At 39.2% G+C, this 27,562-nt stretch overlaps 1 protein-coding gene and 1 non-coding gene across 2 annotated transcripts; both read right to left on the reverse strand.

Annotated features, from left to right (window-relative positions):
• Positions 1-3,939: 3,939 nt before the first annotated feature.
• On the reverse strand, positions 3,940-4,036 carry LOC129772027 (small nucleolar RNA U3). Its single transcript, XR_008742543.1, has one exon. It is a non-coding gene; the product is annotated as a small nucleolar RNA U3 (small nucleolar RNA).
• Positions 4,037-5,007: 971 nt separating this feature from the next.
• LOC129766126 (uncharacterized) lies at positions 5,008-26,209 on the reverse strand. Its single transcript, XM_055766592.1, has 2 exons — positions 23,318-26,209; positions 5,008-6,012 (listed from the first exon to the last, which is right to left on the reverse strand). The coding sequence occupies exons 1-2, from the start codon at positions 26,207-26,209 to the stop codon at positions 5,479-5,481; spliced, it is 3,426 nt and encodes a 1,141-aa protein (XP_055622567.1). The 3' UTR covers positions 5,008-5,478.
• Positions 26,210-27,562: the final 1,353 nt, after the last annotated feature.

Consider the following 27,562-nt stretch of genomic DNA (forward strand, 5'->3'; position numbering starts at 1 on the left):
ATTGTGGGGTGGAAAGAAATTCTTTAAAATCTCTATTTTAAAGAGATGACCAGTTTGGATTTACAAGAATTTTTCGCTAATTTAAATATGAATATTCTTAATCCGAAATTTATGGTTTTGACTATTCTATGTCGAAATTATTCAATGTTTGGAATACTCTTATTTCTTAATATTTTCAAGAACAAAACAAGTGCATTGTACACAAACAATAATTCAATATTTCATCACAATTTAATTATATGAAAATTATTTAACATTCATCATGATAAGTGTAGCACAAAACACTCAACCATTGGAGAGGCTGAATAATACCCATAACCCATTTTGTCGTTCAGGTATTTGTTGCATTCGGATAATTGATCATTCGAGTATTTGTTACATTCGAGTAAACTTTTTTCAGGTAAGTCTTACATTTGGGTTAACGTTTCTCGGGCATGTAGAATTCGGGTATTTGTTATAGAATCGACACAATAATCATCGCTTCCAACTGCTGATTCAGTACATAACCCATGTTTTCGATTTGGAAAATGGCAAAAGTACCTTTTTCCAAATCGGGAAAAAATATTGAATTTTGCAATTTATTGTGTGTTTTCGATGTTTTCTTGTCATTCAAATTTCTTATGCGTGAGTTATTTACATTTAATTGTTAATTGTATTTAAAAATAGGCAATATGCTAAGCGGCATAACTATAGAACCACTTGATTTATTTTCAGTTTTTGCAAACGCAATGGTGAAACGTTTGGTCAGGCGCGAAACTAAAAAAAACAAACTGCCGGTGTTTCGTAACCATAGAATCAGTTGTAAATGTATTACTCCTTTACGAATTTCATTATTGTTTATAACAAGTTTATCTATCCGGTCAGCTTCTAAGCAAATTGCGGTTTGTTGGAATTTGTATTTTGTTCCGCGCAGACTTTAAACTCTAATTTTTATTTGAATGCTTTATATCTGACCAAAACAAGGTACGCGTTATCGCAGTCGATTACGAACATCGGAATCGCGTCCTCGTAGTCAGCTATCGGTAATCATTTCAAGTGTAAATCGAAGCTAAATTTAAATAGTCCAGTGTTTGCCAGGGTGAACGCAATTTCTTCGCTCGTGCGATTTTGTATTTACGGGACAATAGCGCCCTCGATATCTCCATGCTGATCCGCTCCGATTCATGCTCCAACCGTGTTACATTAGACGTCCAAGTTAGGCATAAGGTGTCACTTTCACCATCTTGGTCCAGCTACTCACTTCCCCAGCAAGGTAACAGACGACCCAGCGACCAAGAACACAAAGATGTTCAGGGACCGGGTCTTGCCAAACAGCGTCATCGGTACCACACGGAACGGTGACATTTTGACTGTTTGCTGTCCACGTACAGTAACCTCCATCAAAGCTGCTACAAAGTTCCCCATTGACAGGGTCTTTCAGATTAAACGCTCACGCAACAAATTGTAATAACTTACATAAAAGTGAACCTATTTTTTTTAAAAAAAAAGGAAAATAAAGCTAATTTTAGGACATTTTCGATGTGGCCAGCCCTTTTTTCGATAACGCATTTTTAACGGTGAACAAAATTCTTCATGCACAACTCTAACATTACGACTTCGATGCTATTGAAAATCCGAGTTATTTCTCTTTTAAGTTCCTCCAAATTTTGTGGCTTATTAACATAGAAACGGTCCTTCACGTACCCCCAGAGGAAGTAATCGACGACGAGAAATGTTGAAATTCTCACCATAAGAGGACAAAGTTTCATTATGGCTTCGGTATCTCGAGTAATACGATTTCACTAAAACTACACGTTCTTGTAAATTGTACTCATTGACACTGAACGGGTAGCCGAATATTATCGTCCCGAAGTGGAGAATGCAGTGTTACCATCGACAGAGCGAAACAAATTTTTCGCTATTCTTTTTTTTTGCGTGAGCGTTTAATCGGAATGACACTGCAAACGTCTGTAAATCGAACTGCTGGAACTGGCGCTCGTAAAAGGACTATTCTTACTTGTAATTGGCAGGTAACTTTTCATCCAAATCGAATAAAAGAGGAGGGTTGTTGAGGTGTTTTTCGTGGTTGAAAAGTATCAAAAAAAGTATCAGCTTTTCGGATTTCGGTGCCGCTCCTTCTTGCACCTTTCGAAGCAGTGTGTGTATTAGTAACCACAAAGAGTACGCAGTCTATTTGTCACGAGTGGAACGGATGCACATTGGTACGAAACAGAAAAAAGTCAGAAAAACGTTCTTTTCTAAATGAAGTGGTACTATTCAGCTTTCAATAGAAACTTATTTTATGGTACCTTTTCATCATAAAAATACATCGTGAGCAATGTTGCCACATTTTCATCTGTACCAGAAGGGGAAAAAATCATTCTTATCTGTACTTTTTCTTCAAAAATCTGTACTAAAATTCTGTACCATCGGAAATATTCATTGTAGACAAAAATCATGAAGCATGGAAAAATACTGATTCATTCACTACAAAATATTGTATTTACTTACTAACTTCATGTCTACATTTACTTACTACAAATACTTACATATTAACGTCTCCGGGGCGCAATTTTTCTTATGAATTTATTTTTCCGTAATGAAATTTATTCTCAGGTGAATGTACTGAGTGATTTCAATTAACCAGTATTACCAAAGGAGAGAGAAATTTCACACGCGGAAAAATCTGTACCAATCTGTATTTTTTGACAAAAATCTGTAATCTGTACTAAAAATAATATTTTATTTATCTGTACCTTTCCAGATAACCACACAGAACGTGTGGCAACACTGATCGTGAGTTAAAATACCGAATATTTTCGTACTAAATTCGTTTTTCAAAAAATAAACTTAAAATACTCCATAAAAGTTGCATTTTTATCAACGTTTTTCCAATCATGTTTCTTGATTACACATTCAGGGATAGCAACATCGAGATAGTGAGAGGTAAAATGCATCATAATGAATTAGTTGACATTCTATTTTTAATGGAAGATTAAAATACTATCCGCGCCGATTCTCGGGCGCAAACAACATTCAAGATGTTCTTTAGTATTTACAGTGTCGGACAAAATAATAAGACCACCACTTAAGCAAAAAAAAAAGAAAGTGCCAGAACATTGAGAAAAAATAATCCAATCCAGTGCTTCAATCCATCGATAATAATTTATTTGCATTTTTCGTGAAAAATTATAATATCTGTAGTTAAAACAATAGTCATTCATTAAAAAATGCAACAAAAACTTAACTTACCAATTTTGATTGTTTCTCGGTGGTATTCTTTCAATTTAATTCAATTCAATTTATATTTCTTTTGAAATACGATTCGAGGAGCACTGAGTTGGACCTTTGGATTAGTTGTTTATTATAAGAAGAAAAAAAATACAAAAAAACCTCTGATTGTTGCGAAATAGTTAGGGGATAGTATGAGGAAGAATAAAATTTGTTATCCTAATTTCACAGTTTTATGGCGACAAGCGCTCCATTAATGGGTTTGCTGACGTGGTGCATCCAGTCCAGAATTTGGGGAGTATTCGTTGAAATCACTCGTAGATTTCTTCCACATCTGCAATCATGTGGACGTCCTTGGTTGGATGAAATGAGTCCAAAATTCAACGTTATTTTTTGAAGACGCGGCTGAAATTCGTGAAAAACCACTTCGATTGGATTGGTCCGGAGAAGGAAACGCAGTGGCGAAATATTCTGTGGTCGGATGAGATGAAGGTAAACCTCATTGGCTTGGACGGAAAAACTTGGGTTAATCGCCCAATAGGCTGCGCTTACATGCCACAGTATATCACGAAGATATTCAAGCATGGAGGAGGGAGCATTATGGTGTGGTGGTGCTTCTCCTGGTACGTGGTTGGCTCCCTGTACTGGGTGGATCAGTATTTCTACGCCAAAATCCTAAAGGATGTCGATTGAGAAAAAATGAATCAAATTTCGCGCTCCAGGCTGGTCACTACGTCTCATCATCGTGGGTGGGAAATCTTTAACTTTCGGAAAAAACTTGTAGTGAAAACTTGCCTACAGAAATGATCCTGTGAAGCACAGTCTTAATCCTAAGGGATGTTATGCTGCCACACGCCGAGTGGGAGATGCCCCTGAAAACGCAGTTCATGCAGGATAACGATCCGAAGCACACCGACAAGACCGTCAAAAAGTGGTTCCAGGATAACAAAGTCGACGTCATGGAGTAACCGGCGTAGTCAGCGGATCTGAACCCTATAGAGAACCTATGAGACATCGTGAAAAGGTCGGTGTACACGGAGAATTCGAAGAATAAGCAGCAACTATAGGATACGATCCTAGCTTGTTGGTACGCCATTCCGGTCACCACGTGCCAGAAGCTGGTGGAATCCATGCCGACACGACCAAGTACTAACACTAGAAGCTTTTCACGGTATGGATTTTTTCCTTTTTTTATCATAGATTTGAAACCGGTCTTACAGGGTGTTCAATTAATTCGAATATAACTTTTCATCGTTGTGAATGTAACTGTTGGTATAAGTGCATTGGTAAGATGCACAAAACTAGCGTGTCTTTTTCCGTATTTGATTTATGTGATAAAATGGGAAATACCTGAGTCTCAGGGTGGCAGCGAAAATGGTCATGTGATATTTCAAAAACCAACCATGTATATTTTGTTTATTGGCCCAAAAAAGTATCTGTGCAAAGTTTCAGCTCAATCGGAAGTGATTTTCGGGTGCCTCAATGCGCTCAAAGTTTTGATTTCTTGACCCCCGAAAATCTCCCAATAGTGGAGTACAGGCAATCCTTTCTTGTGCCGTCTTTTTTGCGCGATTTTTTTTTGTTCGATTTTTTTGTGCTTCAAAATGCGTAAAACCTTGAGATCTGCTGTTATCTCTAAAAGCCTGAGTGGCCAAAAATCCAAACTTTTCTTGCATGAACGTGTTCTTTTACCGCTTTATGCCATGCTAGCAAGGACGAGATATGGTAACGTGATATAGAAATTCAGAGGATGATATCAATACGAAAACCATTACTATCAGCTTCCACTGCTGCTATTCTTGAATCCATTTTTATTTCAGTGAAATAACTCATATTGAATAATAAAATCCATTTCCTGAATGTACATATGAGGAAACTTGTTTTATTTCGCCAGGCAACACTCGAAGATATTCATATTTTGTCTGATATTGTCTCATGATGGATCTCAAGCAACTGAAAAGTCACGAAACAATTCAAAACGGGGTGTGCAAACAGATATCAGCGTGGTAAGTTGTGTTTGAACTGAGAGTGACCTTAAACTCTCGGCGTACATTTGTGCAAGAAAGTCAGATTTGCGTTGATCGATGAACCAAAGATGGGCGGCACAGCTTTCGGATTGTGATGGTATTACGTAATTTTTATTTCTGTCAGGTATAATAATATGCTGCAATTTGAACAGTCCTCACAGCGAATAACAATTTGATGAAGTTGGCTATAGATGACGAAACGATCGCCTGCAGCTATTTGTCAGTTTTATTTTCTTTTTCGTCACACAATGGGTAGGTACCATCGCGTCGGGTCAAGGGCGGCTGGCTTCTGGACGAAACTGGGCGATAGTTGTTCTTTGATCCACGGTTGGTACGAGCTGATCTTCAGCATGCTTTCCGGTATGGCGTTATAATCACATAGATCGTTGTTTGCCATAGCTAATCCAGCTAGTTTCCAAAGTCGTTCGATTTGATTCCTGCATAGCAATGGTGATCCACGAAGATTACCACAATTTGCAGCAGACTCATTCTTCATCGTGCACAAAAAATCTAGCGGACAATTTGCATAACTAACGCTGGTCAAATGATGTTTTCTTGGTAGGGTTGGATAATTTGTTACGTCCGAGCCCAGATCCCAGCTGTTCCAACCAACTAGATAGCAATCACGATAGTTTAATTTCTCGCTGAACTCGAGTAGGCATGCAGCTGGGTGACCCTTGCCAATTTTCTCTGCCAGGAAGAGTAGGGCGATGTTAGCGTAATTGTGGCCTATGACGTAATTTGGATGAATTATGGTTTTTGTGATTCGATGTTCCTGTAAACAAATTGGAGAAGATAGGTTAGATTCATTCACGATTGAGATGTTTGCATTTGTAATTATTAATACTTCTGCTAAAAATATTCCAAAGAATAACTATGAGCATATACTCATTCAGAATAATGTAATTTTGTATTCTAGTAGAAATGTATTTTGTTTTTTATATAGTTTGTGGGGTTCCCGGAATAAATCGCCACAGAAAACGACTGCAACAGAAACCACCGCTTATAAAATGTGTAGTAGGCTATAAATATTGTGGCGCGGTATTGTATTTCAAAACAAGAATTAACCGGGCAAACGTATCGCCCCAGGCAAACGTAACGCCCCGGGCAGACGTATACCGTCCGACGCTCGCTAGAGCTCGGTCGGACATTGCTAAAGGATCGTATCCTATGTTTCAAACTAACCGGGCAATCAGTGGATCCCAGGTTTGCGTGCGAGACACCGCCGCTTCCGACGGCGGGTCGGCGGTGGACTCGGATTGCGTCATCTTGGCGGCATGGGCCGCCTCGATTCCTTATCCTCGCCAAATGGGGACTTCGTCCCCATTACATTGTCCTCAGAATAAATTTCGAAAAACGAGAACAAGAGAATAAATTTATAATAGAAATGTGAGGCACATGATGTTTTTCCCGCGCCAAATATTTCTAGCCTACTACACTTTTTCTAAGCGGTTGTTTCTGTTGCAGTTGTTTACTGTGGCGATTTATTCCGGTCACCAGTTTGTGGATAATTTATCGCGTGGCACGTGGCCGAGTGGTTAGCGTCTCACACTATCATGCCGGGTGTTCGTGTTCGATTCCCGTTGTGGCCGGGGGATTTTTCGTCAAAGAAATTTCCTTCGACAGGGAACGTTAACGCCATTCAAGAAGATAATTTATCGGCAGAATAGTATTGATAAAATCTAAATAAAATCAATATTATTCTGCTTAGGGGAGGTGGTCCTAATCCAACCGGTGGTTCCGAACAGAGACCTCCATTCATCCCGAGAATGGCACCACCTACCGAACTTCTAGTAGTGTTGAATGAAAGGAGTCACAACACTGACAAAACAAACAATATGGTTGGATGGTGATCTTTTTCCTGCTCCCTCAGTTCTAGCGTTCTAGTTCTAGGAAAAGATATATTTATGACCTGTAAGGAAAATGTGTTAAATGTTCTTTCAGATGGCGATTAAAGTGCGATTAACATACAACATCCACGTCACGTTCAGGTTCCGTCCCGTCACGTTGCGTCAATTATTCTTCCAAGCAGTTCTTATGCAAACATTCACATACACCAGCAACGGCAACTTCGACTTGCCGTTGCTGGTGTGTGTAAATGCTTCAATAGGATTTGCATGGAAGAATAATTGACGCAACGTTACGTGACGGAACGTGAACGTGACGTGGATGTTGTATGTGAATCGTGCTTAATGAGAGCTCATCGCGTGCTATGACATACTGATCGCTTTAGATCGCGCGTTTTTGATGTTTCATTCCACTCCATTCTACATGTAAACAACCTAGCACAAGGATGCCAGATATGATAACATGTCTTCATTTTGTAAACAGTTGAGTTGTGAGATCGTTTCTATCTGTGAATATGGGAGATGGAAACCCCTTAAAGTAATGTATTTATTATTTGCATTATGTAAATTAGAATAAAGTTATATGATTTATTGAACAAAACAAAAATAATGATTTGACAACTCAATTTTTGTTTTCGTTCGATGAGTTTGATTGTGGAGATATTTGTGAAAATCGTCTGACCACCATCACTTGCGTTCACTCGCGGCCCAACACACCACAAACAGTTTCGCCGCAATGAAATCCGCATCGCATCGCGTTTACTATGTCAGGTTCGGGCATTTTGCATTTGATTTCCACATTCGTAAACGAAAGAGATTTCCCGCACCCGTGTCCGCATCGCATCGCGTTCACAATGTCCTCGGCCTTAAAGCCTTTTGTATAAGTGGCACGGCGTCTGTACGTTTGTGTATATATGTAAGGGTATCTGTGTGTGGACGTTTGTGTTTGCGTGTTAACTGTTGAGCGTTGACCGTTCAACATCCACCGTTGCGCTTTGAGCATTGAGCGCTGAGAGTTGTAACAGGCGTTGCATTTGTTTCTATTTCTGTTTCCGTTTCTGTTTGTACATGTGTTCTTTTACAACAGTCAATTCGCGCTTACACATTCTTTGTATAACTCCACTCCACGTTTCAAATAAACCGAGAGTAGATAACCTCGATTCCACAATGGTATCGCAATATGATTTCCGCGGTTAAAGTCCTTTCTCCCAAGGCCCATATCGTAGGGGTTCCGCCATTGCTGGTCATTCGAAGCCACTATCGGCGAACCGGAAGTCAACACAAGATTATATTCAATTACTAGCTGACCCGGCAAACGTTGTTCTGCCATAAAAGTTATGTGTAGTGAATATGTTGGTTGTTAAATAAAAAATAACTAATGTATTTTAAGTGTGTTTAAATGTTTTAAGGGTCTACACATACGTGACTCTTGTGTTTGACACAAGTTAAAAATAACCACGATTTCGGGAAATTTTGAGGTAAAATACAAATGAAATCATGAAGTTGCTTCATTTTTAATGGATAGCTATGGTATTGTGATTTCTTTCCATTGTATTATTCTTATTATTAGGCATCGGGAGCAGTAGCTTTTAGGTGAAATAATTTTCTTTTGTAGACTATCACAATCAAGTAGTGTTGGTTCTACTGCTAATCTATCATAGAAGGAATTGATTCATTGAGAGTTATGAATATGAGTCATGAAGAATATTAATATATCATTTCGTTTCATTTTTGTGATGCGATGTAATGCCGATCTCAATAAGGCTCCGCATGATAATCGCTGCCTCCTCCCAAATAATGAACGATCACTGTATGTTGCTAATTTATTAGATAAAACGAATTATCGCGCGCAATTTTGTGTTACATACAACATTCATGGGAACGAAGTTGGAAGAAAGAATGCATAATACATGATTTACCTCCGCATCCGCTTGCAAAACATACCTCTTTTATTTGTTAAATTGCTCACTTGTTTTATAATTTCCACTGTTGATGGCTCAAACGAAAAAAAAAAAGTTGGATAAATTTGCCGTCTAATGGTATATATTAGAATATATATATATATATATATATATATATATATATATATATATATATATATATATATATATATATATATATATATATATATATATATATATATATATATATATATATATATATATATATATATATATATATATATATATATATATATATATATATATATATATATATATATACGAACGATTCTGCGTAATATGCATTTGAAAACTCTTAATAAACGTTACATTTTTCGTAGAGTGACACCCCTATATAGAAATCAAAGACGTAGTCCTACGTCAAAAACACAAACCATTCCTTTTGTTTATTCGATGTTTTTCGATAACGAATCTGATATGTTTGTTCTATTGAACACATAATAGACCCAAATTTCATTTATAACTTTAGTTTTAAAAGCGAGTTTATTTCACTTGAAAATTCATAACAATTCACGCTTCACCGAAATGGAACACGAAGCTCAATGACGTTTTTATCGCACTGCGTTTCAAGATTTGGACAATCGGTCGAAGTCGAAGGGATGACAGAATGCGATATTAGAATCAATTCGGGGAATTTTGACTCGATCGGATTTCAGAATACGGGTGAATAGTTGATCAATAGAAACATCTGAAATTTTTGAGGAAATAACACTATCGATTTCCTCAGAGCGTATTTTGTCAGCCAACCAAATTAAAAATGTGTATATGAGGTAATTCTCGCTTTTGGCATTCAACCAAGTACATCCAGCTTGGTATGGGACCGAATACGTATAATTTTTTTTCCAAAATATATGTTTTTATCAAGGCTCATATGGCGTGAGCCTGACGGGGCCGGGAGTTCAATATTTTTGTAGTTTTTCTTATTATCTATGTTAGTAATATGTAACCGATTACTCGCGGTCGGCTCGATGTTAGTATTACAAGTGTTCTCGTAATTGGGATGTTGCTGTTTCCAATGCTCTGTACGTGTGCCCGACACGGGATACTTCCTATTGGGATGCAGCTGACCATTAATCAGCAACGCCCCCTAGTCTGTACCCCATATCTAGCGTGGTGCGTCTTCTCGACTCGAGGAATCCAGGATATAATGGTCACTAGCCGGCGCAATCATCAGCTCGTGTAGAGTTGTTGCGGTACAACCTTTGGCTCTTGTCGAATGATCAGTGGACTGCACAATCTTCGGCCCGTGTATCTGTAAAGTGTGTGTGTGTGTATGTATAGCCGCGACTAAGTAAAAGTTTATAGATCGGATAGGAGGGATATGAAACAGGGACACAACGAAGGAAACATCATTAAACGTTGACATCGGCGTTTCTGAGGAACAGGTATAGATGAAGCAGAAGATCAGGATCACGGCTACCTAAGATATCCCGGACGGGGATATCCGATGTCTGCCTTGTTCTCTCAGTGCTCTAGAGAACTGAGAGCGAGCAGCATGGAACCGGATACACGACCAGACAATATGCTCGATGTCGTGGTAGCCATCGCCACAACCACAAAGATTGTTTGCTGCGAGCCCAATGTGATAGAGATGCGCGTTTAGGTTGTAGTGATTGGACATAAGCCGAGATATCACGCGAATGAAATCACGACCTATATAACCCCTTGAACCATGCACTCGTCGAGACCTTAGGGATATTCGTGTGTAATCAACGACTGAACTCATCTTCACTCCACATGCGCTGCCAACTTACGAGTGTGTGCTGACGAGGAATGTGAAAAAATTTGTTATAAGCAATTTGCATTTCAAATAGTGTGCTTTCTGAAGCGCCCACCTTAGCTAGCGAGTCCGCTTTCTCATTCCCCGGAATCGAGCAATGAGAGGAAACCCATGCTAAGGTAATCTTGAATAATTGAATAATACGTGTAATGCTGTAATGAAGCTCATTCTTCTTTTCATTAATTTTTTTTTGTTTGAATATACGTAATGTAATGCATGCATTATCATGATGCTTTTAGGTCTGACAATAGCAACGGCTGTGTCGGCGTTGCTCATGATAGCGTCTTGCAAGTGAGTGTATTTTTACTCACACTGCTTCTGATTGTCTAGAATCACAGTCGTTCGCTCTCTACCACTCTATCGTTCGCAAATAATTCTTCGTTGAGATGGTGAACGTTAGGAACCCCAGGAACGTTAGTACCATTGAAGAAGAAAATGGGATGCATCGTTTGAACGGTGTGTGTCAACGATGAACTCCAGATTATTGTTTCTTCTTCGAATCACAATTTCTGGCACCGCTGTTCAGTCGCCCACCATGAATCCAACAATGTTTTCAACAATATACTCATTGAATGTATACACGAGTTCTCCAATCGGTGTTTTATTAGGATTGATGACAATCACGTGATTGTCACCTCGCAATCCGAGCATGTATGATATGAAGAATTTCAATAATTTATTATCTGGGGGTCTCCGTAGCCACATTGGTTGCGCGTTTGCTTGGTAAGCGATCGATCGTGAGTTCAAAACTCAGGGCCCTCATTGACCATATTTGTGTTATTAGAGAATAACTACGTCCACGTAACAATCATCAGCGATGGAGATCGATCCACGGTCGAAATAAGATCGATTCATCCATACAAGTGCTCTGCTCTGCAAGACACATCGGGCTGCTGTTCTATAAATAACTCAACAATGATCTGTTTCCGCTGTCTAACTTGGAAGAACAGAAGGAAAACTATTACGCCTAAATGGCTACTGTAATGTAATGTGCTAATTATAGATGTGATAAACATGTTACATGTAAACGATTAAAATTCGGCTCTGTTACTGCTAAAATGCTAATAAGCCTAAAATAAACAAAAGGGATAAACAAAACGTGCTCCCGTGGCCGAGTGGTTAGCGTCATAACTAACATGCCGGGTGTTCGGGTTCGATTCCCGTTCTGGTCGGGGAAATTTCCTCCGACTTGCACTGTGATCACGCGTATTCTAGAGCTTGTCACTCAGAATGCATTCAAGGCGTGTTACTTGGCATAGAAATCTCAACTAAGTACTAATAAAAATGACGCAAGTAATACTACGTTGAGACGGTGAAGTTACTCTAGGAACGTGACATGACATTGAAGAAGAAGAAGAAGGATAAACAAAATAAAAAAAAATATTCATTATGTTTATTCAAAAAGTCTTCCAGCTCGCCGTCAACACGCATGACTTTAGCCGAATTGAGGTTATTGGCGCATGTGTGGATAAAAGTTCTATGAAGCGAACTTTGCGCCTGTCATTTAACAACGTAAATAAATTCGTTCTCTTTGAAAAACAAGAGATGGATCGATTTTTTGTATAATATTTATACCAAAATACTGAAACCGCGATCAAAAATAGGAGAAAAGGGTGAACCTTTGGATATTATGTACTTCCATGCCATATTTAAAGAAAAAATAAGAATAAAAATTATTTAGATTTTTTTTCTGCGTAGGGCCACCCTAATCGGTATAAAACATACAGTAATCGGTACCCTAGTGGTATCATATATGGTTTACGTCCTATTCTCATGCCTACCAAGTTTATTCTGCATAATTTCATGAAAATCGGTCGAGCCGTTTCAGAGGAGTTCGACTACGAACATCGTGACAAAAGATTTTCATCCATAACTAATATAGCTGGGAATATACGTCATTTCCAGATAATTGGAAATAGCTGCAAAAGATAGAGGCTCAGTTTAGGACCACCATTCTTGAAAATATCTAACAAAAATACAGTGAAAACCCTGTTTGAATTGTTTTGATGTCAAATATCTTCATTATAAAATCATAGGAACGATCGAAAGATCGACCATGAAATAGTTTTAGCCCATTAGTGCTCAGCGTATAAAATTTCATACGCAAAACTGCCCGTTTTTGAAAAACTGTTTTTGATGGAACTAAAGTGTTAAGCACATTTTATTTGATACCACATGAAAATTTAAGAGTGTTTTTTGTGTCTGTGTTAGTGTCATTTTATCTGTAATTTTTGTTATTTTGTTGTGTATTGAAGCTTGCAAAGTTCGAGTTTAATGGAATCGCAGAAGTAAACATAAATTTAAATAGTTTTATCTCTTAAAGGATTCTAAATTACTCAAATCTGCGACACAACACTATCAGATGAGTGTAAAAAATATAGTAGGTTGTGCTCAAGACACGACCGCATTGTTGACGTAGAACTACGCTGTAGTTTAATTCAAGTCGCTTGTTTATAACTGCGGATATTGTTTTATAATGCAACGAAAATTTTGAAATAACCATTCTACCAGTTTGGTCGCTCTGAAATGTTTTTTTCATTGTAGAATCATTTGATGATAATTGTTTGATGAATCATTCTTGTGCTCGCAGAACAATACTTTGCTCGAGATAAGCGCAGCTGTCATCCTAAGTGGAGAAATTTTTGCTACTGGTAAGCGAAACCAAATCACATACCAAATTCCAGAGCGACATTTACTTTCTTGGTGACTAAATAAACGAAATAAACTCTATCTGTTAATCTCAACAACCTTCCAAAGAGTAGCACTGATTCATTATGATCAAGATTAGCGCAAATGCAATCCTAGTTGAAAGCAGTTTTGCGACTGGCACGCGAGCTCAAATAAATTAATAACTTAATATAACTTATTGAATAATTTGGTATTTCCCAAATATTTTTTTGGTGCACAACCTTAACACCTGCTTCACCATAGCGTAAGTTCAATGCATTGATGATAGAAAACATACATTTAAATGTTTGGAAAAAGGCTCAATATTTGCCTCAACAGAGATTCATTACCAATACCCTAGCGTAAATATTTGCTTCCTGCTATCTCCTCTCCTTGTTTATATTTATCATTACGACTGCATAATTTGCAACACCAAACAGTAGTCAATCATAGCGATTGTTGCATCGTTACAGGGCCAATTCACACGGGAGCAGATACAGATGAGGTTTCAGCGTAGCGAAGATGCACTATTTTTACGTACGGGTTATGAAGCATCGATGGCTTGAAGCAAATAAAAATACACACACTTATCTCCGTTTTGCGCTCTTCTCAACCGAAGCCCTTTCTGTTAATATTGCCAGTCTAGATTAGCTTAGCTGTTATCCTTTGTGAAGAGTTTTCCTACCGTCATGCGAAACCAAATCACTGACAAAATTCCAGAACATTTATTTTCTTGGTAAGCTGACGATAGCCTAGTTTTATGATTCCCTACACAATTGTGCAGCTCAGAACCTTAATGCAATGTCGTCAGTTTGATGCAATGATTGCAATGTCAGAGGCATCAGCGAGTAAATAATTTGGCCGTATCCACAGCTCAATCCGAAACGAAGACATGTGATGACGCAAAACAAGGAAGAACAAGCGATATTCATTGCTTTGAATACAGAACGAGAATGAAAGTTTGCCTTCCTTCCTTGTTTGTTGAATTAAAGAGACTTTAAACTTCTTCACTTCATTCGTCTCTATCCTTCAAAAAGGCCCTTGAAAAACTTTTCTTTATCCATCATATTACTTCTCCACCCCCATTGTCTTAAGAAATGCATTCGATCCCTCGCCGTTCAGCTCGCCCAGCAACGATGTTGTTCAGTCGATTTCCTCACAAAGAATGAAAGTTTGCCTCAGCGAGATCTACTGTTTATGCTCTAGGCAAATATTCCTCTTCGTTCTTCTTCTTTCCCTTTGTTCACGGAGACATTACATTTTACGATTTCCCCTTCGTTGCTAGTCGATAAGTTGCTCGTTATTGACAGCTCTGTTCGGAAAAGCACACAGATGGACAGATCAAATGCATGAGGAAATGAGAATGCTTCCAATTTTCATCAATTTAAACCATATACAGACTATGGGATTGTAATGTATAGCATATCAAACAAATCTTAGGGAATTTTCGATTCGTTTATTATATAAATCGCCAAAATCCGTTCACGGCAAAAATAGTTATTAACGTTAACTTTATTTCATAAAAACGTGTTTTCTGATTTGGCACCCTTAATAAAATACGTAGTTCTACGTCAAAATGATATCTATCAAAAAATCCTAAGAAAATTATGAAACCGCAAAAAAACTATGTTTACTTTTGAGCGTATGAAATTTTATACGCTGTGCAACTACGGTATATTTTTTCTCAATAGGATATACCAGCTTCCCGATAATCCGGAGGAGCTGTACAATTATATGATTGATTTGGACGAAGACGCTTTCGAAAATCTAGTGTGAACAAATGTTACTGACTTTGTCATCGTGCCCCGAAGCGGTGGAGACAGCGATGTGGATGCTGGAGATAGTGACTCGGAGGACGGCCCTTCCGGTTTTGGCAAACAGGTGAATGTCGAGAGCAACTTTGAACGAGGCCAATCATAAGAATGCTTCTCGTGCAGCAGCAAGAAGCGGAGAGCCAGACACTGGGAAAAAATGACCTTAAATTCGGATGCAGATGCAGCCGTTGTTCTTGAAGGACATTCACCTGATCTTAGTGATCTCTACTCGAAACATAAATGGTCTGCCGTTCAAATGTTCCATTACCTATTTGACGCAGCTTTCGTCAGACTAATCACCACAGAGAAAAATAACGCACTGCTAAAAGGAGATACAAGATTCCGCGTAACCGTACCGGAAATGTACAAATTTCTAGGAATTGTGCTCGTTTCCGGATACGTAAAAGTACCAAGTAAGCGGTTCTACTGGGAAGCAAAGGAAGATACGTACAATATGCGTACAAAGTGCTAATAAACCATGAAAATGGTTGTTGAAATTGAATTTTATGAAATAAAACAGTTTTGTTCGATATTCAAATGATTTCCATTTTTGATACTGTATCGGCTCAGCGTATGAAATTTCATACGTCAGATATCTCAACTTCCAAAGAACTCTAAACCAAAATATAGCGTTTCCCCCCCGTTTCGGGACAAACCTAGATGGACTAGAAAGTTTCATGCCATTTGGATCAAGTTCTTGTATACCTGGGCAGTAATGGGTTCAACCATAGGCGTAAAGCTGGATTCAAAAGAAGCTCGATGTTTGGGTGCCACACCAGTTAACACAAAAAAACACAATGGATCTAATTTCCAGCTGCGAAGCCTCGACCAAACGGAATTAAATCAACCCATTTTTTGATCGGATAGTGACTTGGGATGATAAATGGACATATTGGGTTGCGGAAAAAGAAATGTCGTATATTATCAATATATGGCAATACTTAAACATATCTTGTGTTGTACTTATCGCATCGAGACATACTATACGGCTATATAAAGACGACAATCTGTGCTACAAGTGACAGTGTTGTGATTGTCCTTTTCAGTCTCAAGTTATAGCGCGTCAAAGATGGAGTCCACCAAGCAAGAAATTCGCCATACTTTACGTTTTTACTACCTGCGAGGTAAAACTGTAACGAATGCGGCCGAAAAAAATCGTGTAGTTTATGGACCCGATACTGTAACGATTCGCACAGCACAGCGTTGGTTTGATCGATTTCGTTCTGGTGTAGTGGCTGTCGAAGATACACCCCGTACTGGTAGGCCAATCGTCGTGGAAACCGATAAAATCGTTGATATTATCCAAGTAGACCGGCATGTGAGCACTCGCTCGATTGGCCAGGAACTGGGTATAGACCATAAAACCGTTTGTAACAATTTTCAGAAGCTTGGATTCCAAAAAAAAGCTGGATGTATGGGTGCCACACGAGTTGACGCAAAAAAATATTTTAGACCGAATCAACGCCTGCGATGCACTGCTAAAACGGAACGAACTCGACCCATTTTTGAAGAAGATGGTGACTGGTGATGAAAAGTGGATCACGTACGACAACCTAAAGCGAAAAAAGTCGTGGTCTAAGCGCGGTGAGCCGGCCCAAACCATCGCCAAGCCCGGATTGACGACCAGGAAGGTTTTGCTATATGTTTGGTGGGATTGGAAGGGAATCATCCACTATGAGCTGCTCAACTATGGCCAGACCCTCAAGTCGGTTCTCTACTGTGAGCAGCTTCACCGTTTGAAGCAGGCGATTGAACAGAAGCGGCCAGAAATGATCAATAGGAATGGTGTTGTTTTCCACCAGGACAACGCTCGGCCTCACACATCTTTGATGACCCGCCAGAAGCTACGGGAGCTCGGATAGGATGTCCTATTGCACCCACCGTATAGTTCGGACCTGGCTCCAAGTGATTATCATCTCTTTCGGTCCATGTAAAACGCTCTTGGTGATACTAGATTGGCCTCAAAAGAGGCTTGCGAAAACTGGCTGTCTGAGTTTTTTGCAAATAAGGAGGAAGGGTTTTATAAGAGAGGGATAATGAAGTTGCCTTCTAAATGGCAACAAGTTTGCGAACAAAACGGCGCATATTTGACATAAATTGGATAATTTTAAGTATGTTAAATAAGGCGTCAAATTTCGATCAGAAATAAGACATTTCTTTTCCCCCAACCCTATATGATGCTATTGTGTGAAAACGTTCTTGGTCAAAACGTGGTGGAGCAGCTCAATCGGTAACCAAACGGCCAAGAAGATCCTACTGAGTGTTTGGTGGGATTTGAAAGGAGTCACTAAAAATATGGCCAAACACCAAATTAAGATCTCTACTCTTAATAACTGGTTTGAGGCTAGCGATTGACTGGAAACGGCCAGAATTGACCAGAATTGCGGATCAAGAGATGATTGTAAAATTGATTACTTGGGTTTTCCGCCAATAAGGACCAAGACTTTCTAAGAGAGAGATAATATGAAGCTACCGTTAAAATTGCAACCAATTATAAAACAAAACGAGGCATATTTGACCCAAATCGGACAATCCGACACATCTTAAATAAAGTTTTGAATTCCAGACAAAAATAACGGATTCCTTTTTTCCTCTACCTAATATTATAGAATATCAGAACAGAGGGGTAAGTGATGATTTAAATCTCTATTCCTTGTTTTCGTCAGAGAAGCTGAACTATTTCGCATGCATGGATCTGCTGATTAATCATAACAATATTGGGTATTTTGTGGCTAGGATTACTCCGGTTATTAATGTAACATTGAATATAGTTTTAAATTTTTAAGAGGACTCAAAAATATACAGGCTGCTGTCGCTGTGGTTACACGGTAGCTGTGAATGATAACAATCGCTCAAGGTGTTATCACAAACCAGTTTCACGTGGTTGTTAACACGAGTTGTTCTACTCCCATTGCCGCAGTTCCCATTGATTGGAATAGTTTCAGAATAATGAATAAAAAATGGTTAAATTTCATCCATGATTGTATTGGTTGTCAATATATTATAATTAACGATCAATAGTTTTTAATGGGTTTTTTAATCAAGTGTGAAGATAACATGCGTTTCAAACGCATCAACCATTTCTTCTGGCATTGAAAATTGTTAAGCATGCAAATTGTTGCTTGCAAACGGAAACAGAAAAATACATAAGGTGACGAATCACTGCCGCACGGTGAGGAGTGATTTGATTAATATGTCGGATCAAATATTATTTGTTCGTGTCGATAAGCTCTGTGTATGTTTTCGAGTTTATCAAACTACTACCAAATTAGGTAATGTTCAATAACAAGTTTTTCGCGAATGAAACGTTTATGTTATTTTGGCCAATTTTTCTAGGAGGATCAATTTCAAGGTATAAATGATCCCTAATAAAAATTCAAAAATCAGTTCCTACACAGTAACTTGCTTGTATGACAGAACGTTATTAACACATATACCGACAAAGCCTGCAATATCAACGATGAATATATCAAATGGAAGTTTTTTTTTGCTATATTAAAGGGTGTGTCACATCAAATTGCATCACGGAAAAAACGCTGTAGAAATTTAATTTTTAGGAATTATATCTTCAGCTTTCGCTTATAATCAGATAAGTGTGTATAGATCACGTTGGCCATGCTTCACTGTCAATTTTTCGTAAATTTGGAAAAATGTCGTCGAACGAAAAAGAGCATCGTGAATTAATCCTGCGCACTCATTTCGAGAATCCGGAGTTGTCACATCGGGACATCGGTAAGATGCTGAGAATCGTCCAATCCACGGTCAGCAGAGTACTAAAATGATACTTCGAGAACCTAACCATCGACCGGAAGGTGAAGAAATGGATGCTCCGTCAGTGAAAAAGATCACAAGCGCGTAGTTCAGTTCAGTTCAGTTCAGACGTGATCCGAGAAGTTCGGTCCGGGATGTCGCCAATAAGCTGAATTTGTCAAGTTCATTCGTCCAGCGGACCAAGCAGCGGGAGGTCCTGCGTACATACAAGGTTCAGAAGGCTCCTAACCGCGACGAAAGGCCAAACATGGTGGGGAAGACGCGAGCCCGGAAGCTGTACACCGAAATGCTGACGAAGCCGCATTGCCTGGTAATGGACGGCGAAACCTACGTCAAAGTGGATTTTCGTCAGTTTCCGGGCCTGTTGTTCCTCTCCGCATAGGACAAATTCAGCGTTCCGGAGGAGATTCGCAAGCAGAAACTATCCAAGTTTGCCAAAAAGTACATGGTGTGGCAAGCGATCTGCTCTTGCGCAAAGCGGAGCGCCCCCTTCGTGATGACCGGCACGGTAAACGGGCAGGTTTACCTTAAGGAGTGCCTACAGAAGCGCTTACACTATTGAAGCAGCACGAGGGCCCGACCATCTTCTGGCCGGATCCCGCTTCGTGCCACTATTCAAAGGACGTGTTGGAGTGGTACGAAGCCAACGGGGTCACCTTCGTGCCAAAGGAAATGAACCCGCCCAACACGCCGGAGCTTAGCCCAATAGAGAAATATTGGGCGATTATGAAGCAGGCCCTCCGGAAGAACCCAAAAGTTGTCAAATCGGAGGCGGACTTCAAGAGAAAATGGATTTTTTTCCTTATGGACGGGGTAAAGAGGAAGGTGCGAGCATACGGGCTTGGGCTCGAAGTATGAATAAAAAGAAAATACCAAAAGTTGTTTAATAGTTTTTATTTTACTGTCTAAAATTTTCAAAAGGATCGGTCTACTGGGCGAATTTCTACAGCGTTTTTTCCGTGATGCAATTTGATGTGACACACCCTTTATAGTGACTTTCAGAATTTGGCTGGTTCGTCACTTGAACCAACGGATTTATTCCGTTGGAAGAATGTTGGGAGTGAGAATTGAACTCGTGACCTTTAGCGTGATAGATATGTATGTAAACCACTACGCCAGATCGCCTCCCGCAAATTGAAGTTAGTTTTCCACGTCAAATATATTTCCCAAATCATATTCCCAAGATGGTCCATCTGTGGCTGACGAACAGCGAGAAGGGAATGTCCAAGCTGCTGTTCTTTCCTTTGGGGCTTGCAATTAACGGATATACAGTGCGAAGTGTCTGTTGAAAGTTATCGCCTTCATCGAGAAGTATCACATGTAGTGATCCCCGATAATCGTTCGAATAATCGATTAATGGAATACTTCCTACAGAAATCGATTATTAATCGAACGAATACTGCGCAACCGAGCGAACGAAGCAAACGAGTAATTTACGTCGATTGATCGATAAAAATTCAGAGAAAAAAACGTACGGCCGCTTCAGTTTTATCCTGAAAACCAATCTTTATCTATGACGCTCCCCTAAACTCGTAAACGAAGCTCAATCCCGTCGACGCGAAGGATGGGTTTTGTTTTCGGCAGGACCTGGCCTCGGCCCATTATATTATTATGATGAGACCAAAGAGTTATCTGAATATTTCTTTTCATCTCCGATTCTCCACTGGTTTTATGTCAAAACATGATTCCTTTCGCATCGTTAATTCTTATCCTTATGAAAGGTTGGCTGGTGCTGGTTCTCAGATTTTCGTCAAAATTTTAGACTCGTATACTCTTTAACATGTTAAGCCCCGATTTTCTCTTGCTTCTCTTGAGCGTTTGCACAATATCAGTGTCGGTCCCAGTTCCCAAAGATTCTTATTGTATAGATAGAAAATAGTCATTTTCTGGAAGTTTTGAATTTCAGTTTGATTAAATATCAATTATCTTTTTATCTCAATATTTCAAACCATTTTTGTTGATAAACTCAAAGTTCCGATGTAGGTTCTCAAAAACATCTTCTGGCCGGATCCCGCTTCGTGCCACTATTCAAAGGACGTGTTGGAGTGGTACGAAGCCAACGGGGTCACCTTCGTGCCAAAGGAAATGAACCCGCCCAACACGCCGGAGCTTAGCCCAATAGAGAAATATTGGGCGATTATGAAGCAGGCCCTCCGGAAGAACCCAAAAGTTGTCAAATCGGAGGCGGACTTCAAGAGAAAATGGATTTTTTTCCTTATGGACGGGGTAAAGAGGAAGGTGCGAGCATACGGGCTTGGGCTCGAAGTATGAATAAAAAGAAAATACCAAAAGTTGTTTAATAGTTTTTATTTTACTGTCTAAAATTTTCAAAAGGATCGGTCTACTGGGCGAATTTCTACAGCGTTTTTTCCGTGATGCAATTTGATGTGACACACCCTTTATAGTGACTTTCAGAATTTGGCTGGTTCGTCACTTGAACCAACGGATTTATTCCGTTGGAAGAATGTTGGGAGTGAGAATTGAACTCGTGACCTTTAGCGTGATAGATATGTATGTAAACCACTACGCCAGATCGCCTCCCGCAAATTGAAGTTAGTTTTCCACGTCAAATATATTTCCCAAATCATATTCCCAAGATGGTCCATCTGTGGCTGACGAACAGCGAGAAGGGAATGTCCAAGCTGCTGTTCTTTCCTTTGGGGCTTGCAATTAACGGATATACAGTGCGAAGTGTCTGTTGAAAGTTATCGCCTTCATCGAGAAGTATCACATGTAGTGATCCCCGATAATCGTTCGAATAATCGATTAATGGAATACTTCCTACAGAAATCGATTATTAATCGAACGAATACTGCGCAACCGAGCGAACGAAGCAAACGAGTAATTTACGTCGATTGATCGATAAAAATTCAGAGAAAAAAACGTACGGCCGCTTCAGTTTTATCCTGAAAACCAATCTTTATCTATGACGCTCCCCTAAACTCGTAAACGAAGCTCAATCCCGTCGACGCGAAGGATGGGTTTTGTTTTCGGCAGGACCTGGCCTCGGCCCATTATATTATTATGATGAGACCAAAGAGTTATCTGAATATTTCTTTTCATCTCCGATTCTCCACTGGTTTTATGTCAAAACATGATTCCTTTCGCATCGTTAATTCTTATCCTTATGAAAGGTTGGCTGGTGCTGGTTCTCAGATTTTCGTCAAAATTTTAGACTCGTATACTCTTTAACATGTTAAGCCCCGATTTTCTCTTGCTTCTCTTGAGCGTTTGCACAATATCAGTGTCGGTCCCAGTTCCCAAAGATTCTTATTGTATAGATAGAAAATAGTCATTTTCTGGAAGTTTTGAATTTCAGTTTGATTAAATATCAATTATCTTTTTATCTCAATATTTCAAACCATTTTTGTTGATAAACTCAAAGTTCCGATGTAGGTTCTCAAAAACGTCACAAAACTAAATCGGTTTGTCTTTTGAAACATTCTACCAACCTTTCAAATTATTTTTTTTTAATTTTATTACAAAAATTGATACCTCAATAACCATTATACCAAAATTGCAAAATTCTAGTCAAAGAATGAAATGTAGGAAACTGTTTATTGAATAATTTTTTTATAATAAACATCAGAAAAAAATTCTTCAATTTTTTTATTTTTTCAAAGAAAGCACGAAAAGATGTCGTTAGAAAGACTTTTTCCCTGTAGAAGTGTCCATCTTCCGATGTATAGGTGGCTTGTTGCAAATTATTAGGAGTATTCATACAATTTTTTGAGAATTTAAAAAAATATTAAAAAATAGAATGGAATTTTTTAAAATATTTTTTTTTTTAGTGTAATTTTCGAACATTTTTAAAATTTTTTTAAGAAAATTCAAATAATTTCCGACAATTTATTTTTTTGGTATCTTTTTGTAGGTATCATAGTTTGTGAGTTATAATTTTTTGTAAAAAATTAGGAAAAAAATTTGGTCCCTTCCCCTACGAAATCTATTTTTTTAAGATTTCGGGTAAAAAGTTTCTGAAATGACCTGTCTTTACCCCTCCAATGTTTTACTGCAATCTGAGATGTTGCTGCCAATGGCCCGTCGAGTTGGCATGAAATTCGTCTATAGAAAATCAATCAATCAATTAAAAAGTGATTATATGGTGATTGTTCCTAGTTGACCCAAATCTAACAAAACTGTTAATCATAAAACTATCACTGTCAGTGGAAAATTAGTATGTTTTATTATAAGGCGCAATTCTACAGTACACTTCCACATCAATCGTGTCGTTACTTACATGTCTATTATGCGACGAGTTCAATTCATAATCTCCACTTCTAACGTACAACTGGGATGACGAACTATCCGCAACACAATCAGCCGGAACGAGAACTGCATCAGCTCCAATTTGTGACCCCACGCATCGGTACTCATTTTGTTTGCTCCAAACCGTCACTAGCCAGGGTATTTCTTCTCTCGAAACATAAGGACTATCACGATTGATTTTCAGCGAGCATTTACTATCCTGAATGCCACTGCCATGATCGATCATATTATTGATATCGGTAATCCACTGTGTCCACATGACTTCTGCGGGAGACATCTTGGGAGGAGTCATGCAGCAGATCAGGTTACCTGAACATCCATCGTCTGTTTTCTCGAAACGGAGATCGACATCACTAGATGAGTCACGGCAATGTTGAGCTGGTATGCAAACTCCACTACATGTTTTTGGTTTCGATAACACTTCCGGAAGAGCAACTGGTGTTTGGCAGCAGATTTGATCCGATGGACAAGCATTGGCTGAGAGTCGCAAATCAATAGCATTAACATCGGAGCATTGGTTGTAAGGAACACATGTTCCGTTGCAAACTCGGTTATTGGACGGAGTCCCTAGTTTATCTACTGATAACATTACTTCAGTTTCGGTGAATGTTCTTCGACAGCAGATTTGGTCCAAAAGACAAGGATTTGCGGAAATTCGTAAATCGATAGCATTGTCAGAACATTGATTGTAAGGAACACATGTACCATTGCAAGCTTGATTATTGGACGGAATTTCTGGTTTATCTAACGGTATCAATACTTCAGTTTCAGTAAATGTTCTTCTGCAGCAAATTTGGTTCGAAGGACAAGCATTGATTGAGAGTCGCAGATCTATAGCATTAACATCGGAGCATTGGTTGTATGGCACACATGATCCGCTGCAGACACGATCATTGAATGGAGCCTCAGGTTCAGCTGTAGTTACCAACACTTCGGGTTGAGTAGATGGTCTTTGGCAACAGATATGCCCCTGTGAACAATAATTGGCTGAGAGTCGCAAATCTATAGCATCAACATCGGAGCATTGGTTGTAAGGAACACAGGTTCCGTTGCAATCTTGACTATCGGATGGAATCTCAGGTTCATCTAATACTTCAGTTTCAGTAAGTGTTCCACGGCAGCAGATTAGGTTCGGAGGACAAGCATTGGCCGAAAGTCGCAAGTCTATAGCATTAACATCAGAGCATTGATTGTAAGGAATACATGTTCCGTTGCAATCTTGATTATTGAATAAGGCATCAGGTGTATCTATCGTTACCCATTCTTCGGGTTGAGTAGATGGTCTTTGGCAACAGATTTGCCCCTGAGAACATGCATTGGCCGAGAGTCGCAGATCTACAGCATTAACATCGGAGCATTGGTTGTATAGTACGCATGTTCCGTTGCAGACTAGATTGTCGAGTGGGGTTCCTGGTTTATCTGGAGTTCGTTCAACATTTTGACAGCAAATTAGATCTGCTCCACAAGCATCAGTGGTTCTTAAATCAATAGAATCGCTTTGCACACTATCGACACATGAGGCAACAGGGACGCAAGATCCGTCACAAACTCCATTGGCGGGAGGTTCAAGTTCCATTGATGGGATCTCTATAATTGGTTCACTGCAACATATGAAGTTGTCGATACAACCTTGGGTTCCTCGCAAATCAAATAGATGCTCACCAGTATTTTTACAATGTTGTACAGGAACACATTGACCGCTGCAATAAATTTCGGTTCTATTTGAGGATATAGGAGTTTTGCAGCACATCTGGCCCGGGAGACACTCTTGGCCACTATCACCTAGTCTCAAGTCAACTAAACTTGCATCCGCCGTTGATTTTGTAGGATCTGAGCACTGCCCAACAGGAATGCACTGGCAATCACTCTGAGATTCGATAATTGGTGGCTGTGTACAGCAAACTAATCCATTGCCACAGGCCTTCGATTCTTCACTAGATATAGTAAGTTCACACTGTTCGTAAGGAATACATGTTCCTTGGCATACATTGGGAATCTGAACATCTATGCTGGAAACGTGTTCACAACAAACTGTTTCATTTGGACAATCATCGGAGAGCCGCAGGTCAATTTTTTCCGTTGAGTTCTCATATGCGCTATCCATAATACATTGGGAGAAGGGAACACATGTCCCTTTGCAGTTGTTTTTGGATGCGCTGTCAGGCTCGCTTGGTCTTATGTTCAGACAACAGATTTCATTGGCGGGACAATTTTTATCAGAGAACCGTAAATCTATCATTTCGGCAGTACCAGTGTGGATTGTATCATCCAAACATTGATGAAGGGGGACGCAATGGCACACATCGCTGGTACTTAGCAATTGAATGAACTCAGAATCATCACAACAGATAAGGTCGTCTGGGCATGCAACGTTTGATGTACTCGAATTTCTACTACCATTAGGGCACTCCGAAATTGAAACACACCTTCCACCACAGATCGTAGAAGTTTGTTCACCTTCTTCTTCGAACTGACAGCAGATTGAACCCTCTTCACATCCATCAGAGTTGTATCTCAGATCAATCAAATCCTTCCCTGTGGTATTAATTATTCCATTCGAGCAGGACTGAGTCGGAACACATATTCCCTGACAAACTGGTGATTCAATTATGTCAGATTGTTTCGGTTCTTTACAGCAAACCATATCCACAGGACACTCAACGCTACCGGAACGTAAATCGATCAACCCTTCGCCGTTAACGTTAATGGCCCCGTTGAGGCACAAAAAATTGGGCACACAAACGCCCCCCGTGCACTGAAGCTCATCATCGCGTACGAGTAGTGACAGAGATTGTAGCGTGTCAAGTACCAACGTTAGTATAAAAACCCGCGTTACACGGCTTAGTGCACTGTTCGTGTACATCTCAACGCGCGATTTGATCCTAACTAACATGACACTACTTTAGCAGGGCTGAGCATCTCCTTGGACATGTTGTCCCCACTCGATCAGTCGTTCAAAAGGTCGCGCGCAGTTTTTTTTTCTCGTAGTAGGATAGTAGTTAGCCTGCAGTTTACTACCTCTGCTGAACCATGTGCACATAATTTCTCTTCGCTCTTCCTCTCTTAGTTATAGGTGCCGGCAAACTCGCTGCAGCTGCAATGGTTGTTTTATGCGGCCTCGCGTGTGGATAGAAGAAGGTGGGTGGAACGTTAGAGCATAGAATTGCTATCAACCAAGAAATTCGAATGGCAGGCGTACAGTGCACGATCAAACAAATTGGATATGATGCAATTATTACACACTTCAAGTTGAAAGGTATTGATGGTGGATCTTTGAATGACGATCTTCGAATTATTTGAGCGCATGATGTTTGTCCCTCCTACGGTAAACGGTATACATATTAGGAAGTGTTTAATACGCTCCATTAAGATACAATGGGTATATATTTTTTAAACGGTAAGTCAAGTATATTTTTGGATGTAGTTCTTCGAAGTGAAGGTAACAACTACGCGTGCACAAAGATGAGTTACCCATAAGTCAACTGTAATTATTCTGTACTTTAGATAATATAAAAGAAAGTGATAGGAACAGTTTTTTTTCAAAACACTCAAATTATAGATTTCCCTATCATATGTATAGCACGACTGGTAAGAAAACAGCTCATTTACATGAAGAAATAAACAAATTTTCAAAACAAAAGTTATGAATCAAAATTACATTTTCCATTAGACTTAATTTTTTAAGGAAAAAAAATGAGTGGGTTATATCTATGATATAACCGCAAGGTTCACGTGGAACTACCTTAGCTTAGCAATCATTCGTTTGTATTGATTAAATTCTTGATTGAATGAAACAGTTTCCAAATTCAATTGAGTTCAATATATTTGCTCTGTGAGTGAAAAGAAATTAACAAATGCCGTGTAAAGTCAATTCATTTATTGTGATTGATTGTTCTTCGTTACAAGTAAATTTAATGACGGACCTTTTACGTTTGGTATGATGACTAGAAAAAAAAAAGTACGGAAGAATTATCAAACGTTTGATGAACCAGCCTAAGGCTGAAAATCTTTCCAATAAAGACAAAAAAAAAATTATCAAACGATTATTTTATTTTACATTTCCCTCTGAAGTTTACATCCCAAAAGTGTACATACTTCTCGAATCTCGAATTAGCTTGAAACTGGGAAGTTCATTCGCTTCTAGTGTCTGCATGATTTTCCCAGGTTCCTAAGTTTAGAAGATCATGTTAGGACAGACATATTCCACTCTGCACAA

The sequence above is a fragment of the Toxorhynchites rutilus genome, chromosome 2, assembly GCF_029784135.1.
Source record: "Toxorhynchites rutilus septentrionalis strain SRP chromosome 2, ASM2978413v1, whole genome shotgun sequence".
Lineage (NCBI taxonomy): Eukaryota > Metazoa > Arthropoda > Insecta > Diptera > Culicidae > Toxorhynchites > Toxorhynchites rutilus.

Bases quoted from the DNA above. Each gene is read 5' to 3' on its own strand.
- LOC129766126 (XM_055766592.1), bottom strand. From the start codon at position 26,209: ATGTACACGAACAGTGCACTAAGCCGTGTAACGCGGGTTTTTATACTA. The intron at 6,013-23,317 runs GTAAGTAACGAC...ATTTGTTTACAG, and splicing joins ACTCGTCGCATAATAGACAT to GAACATCGAATCACAAAAAC.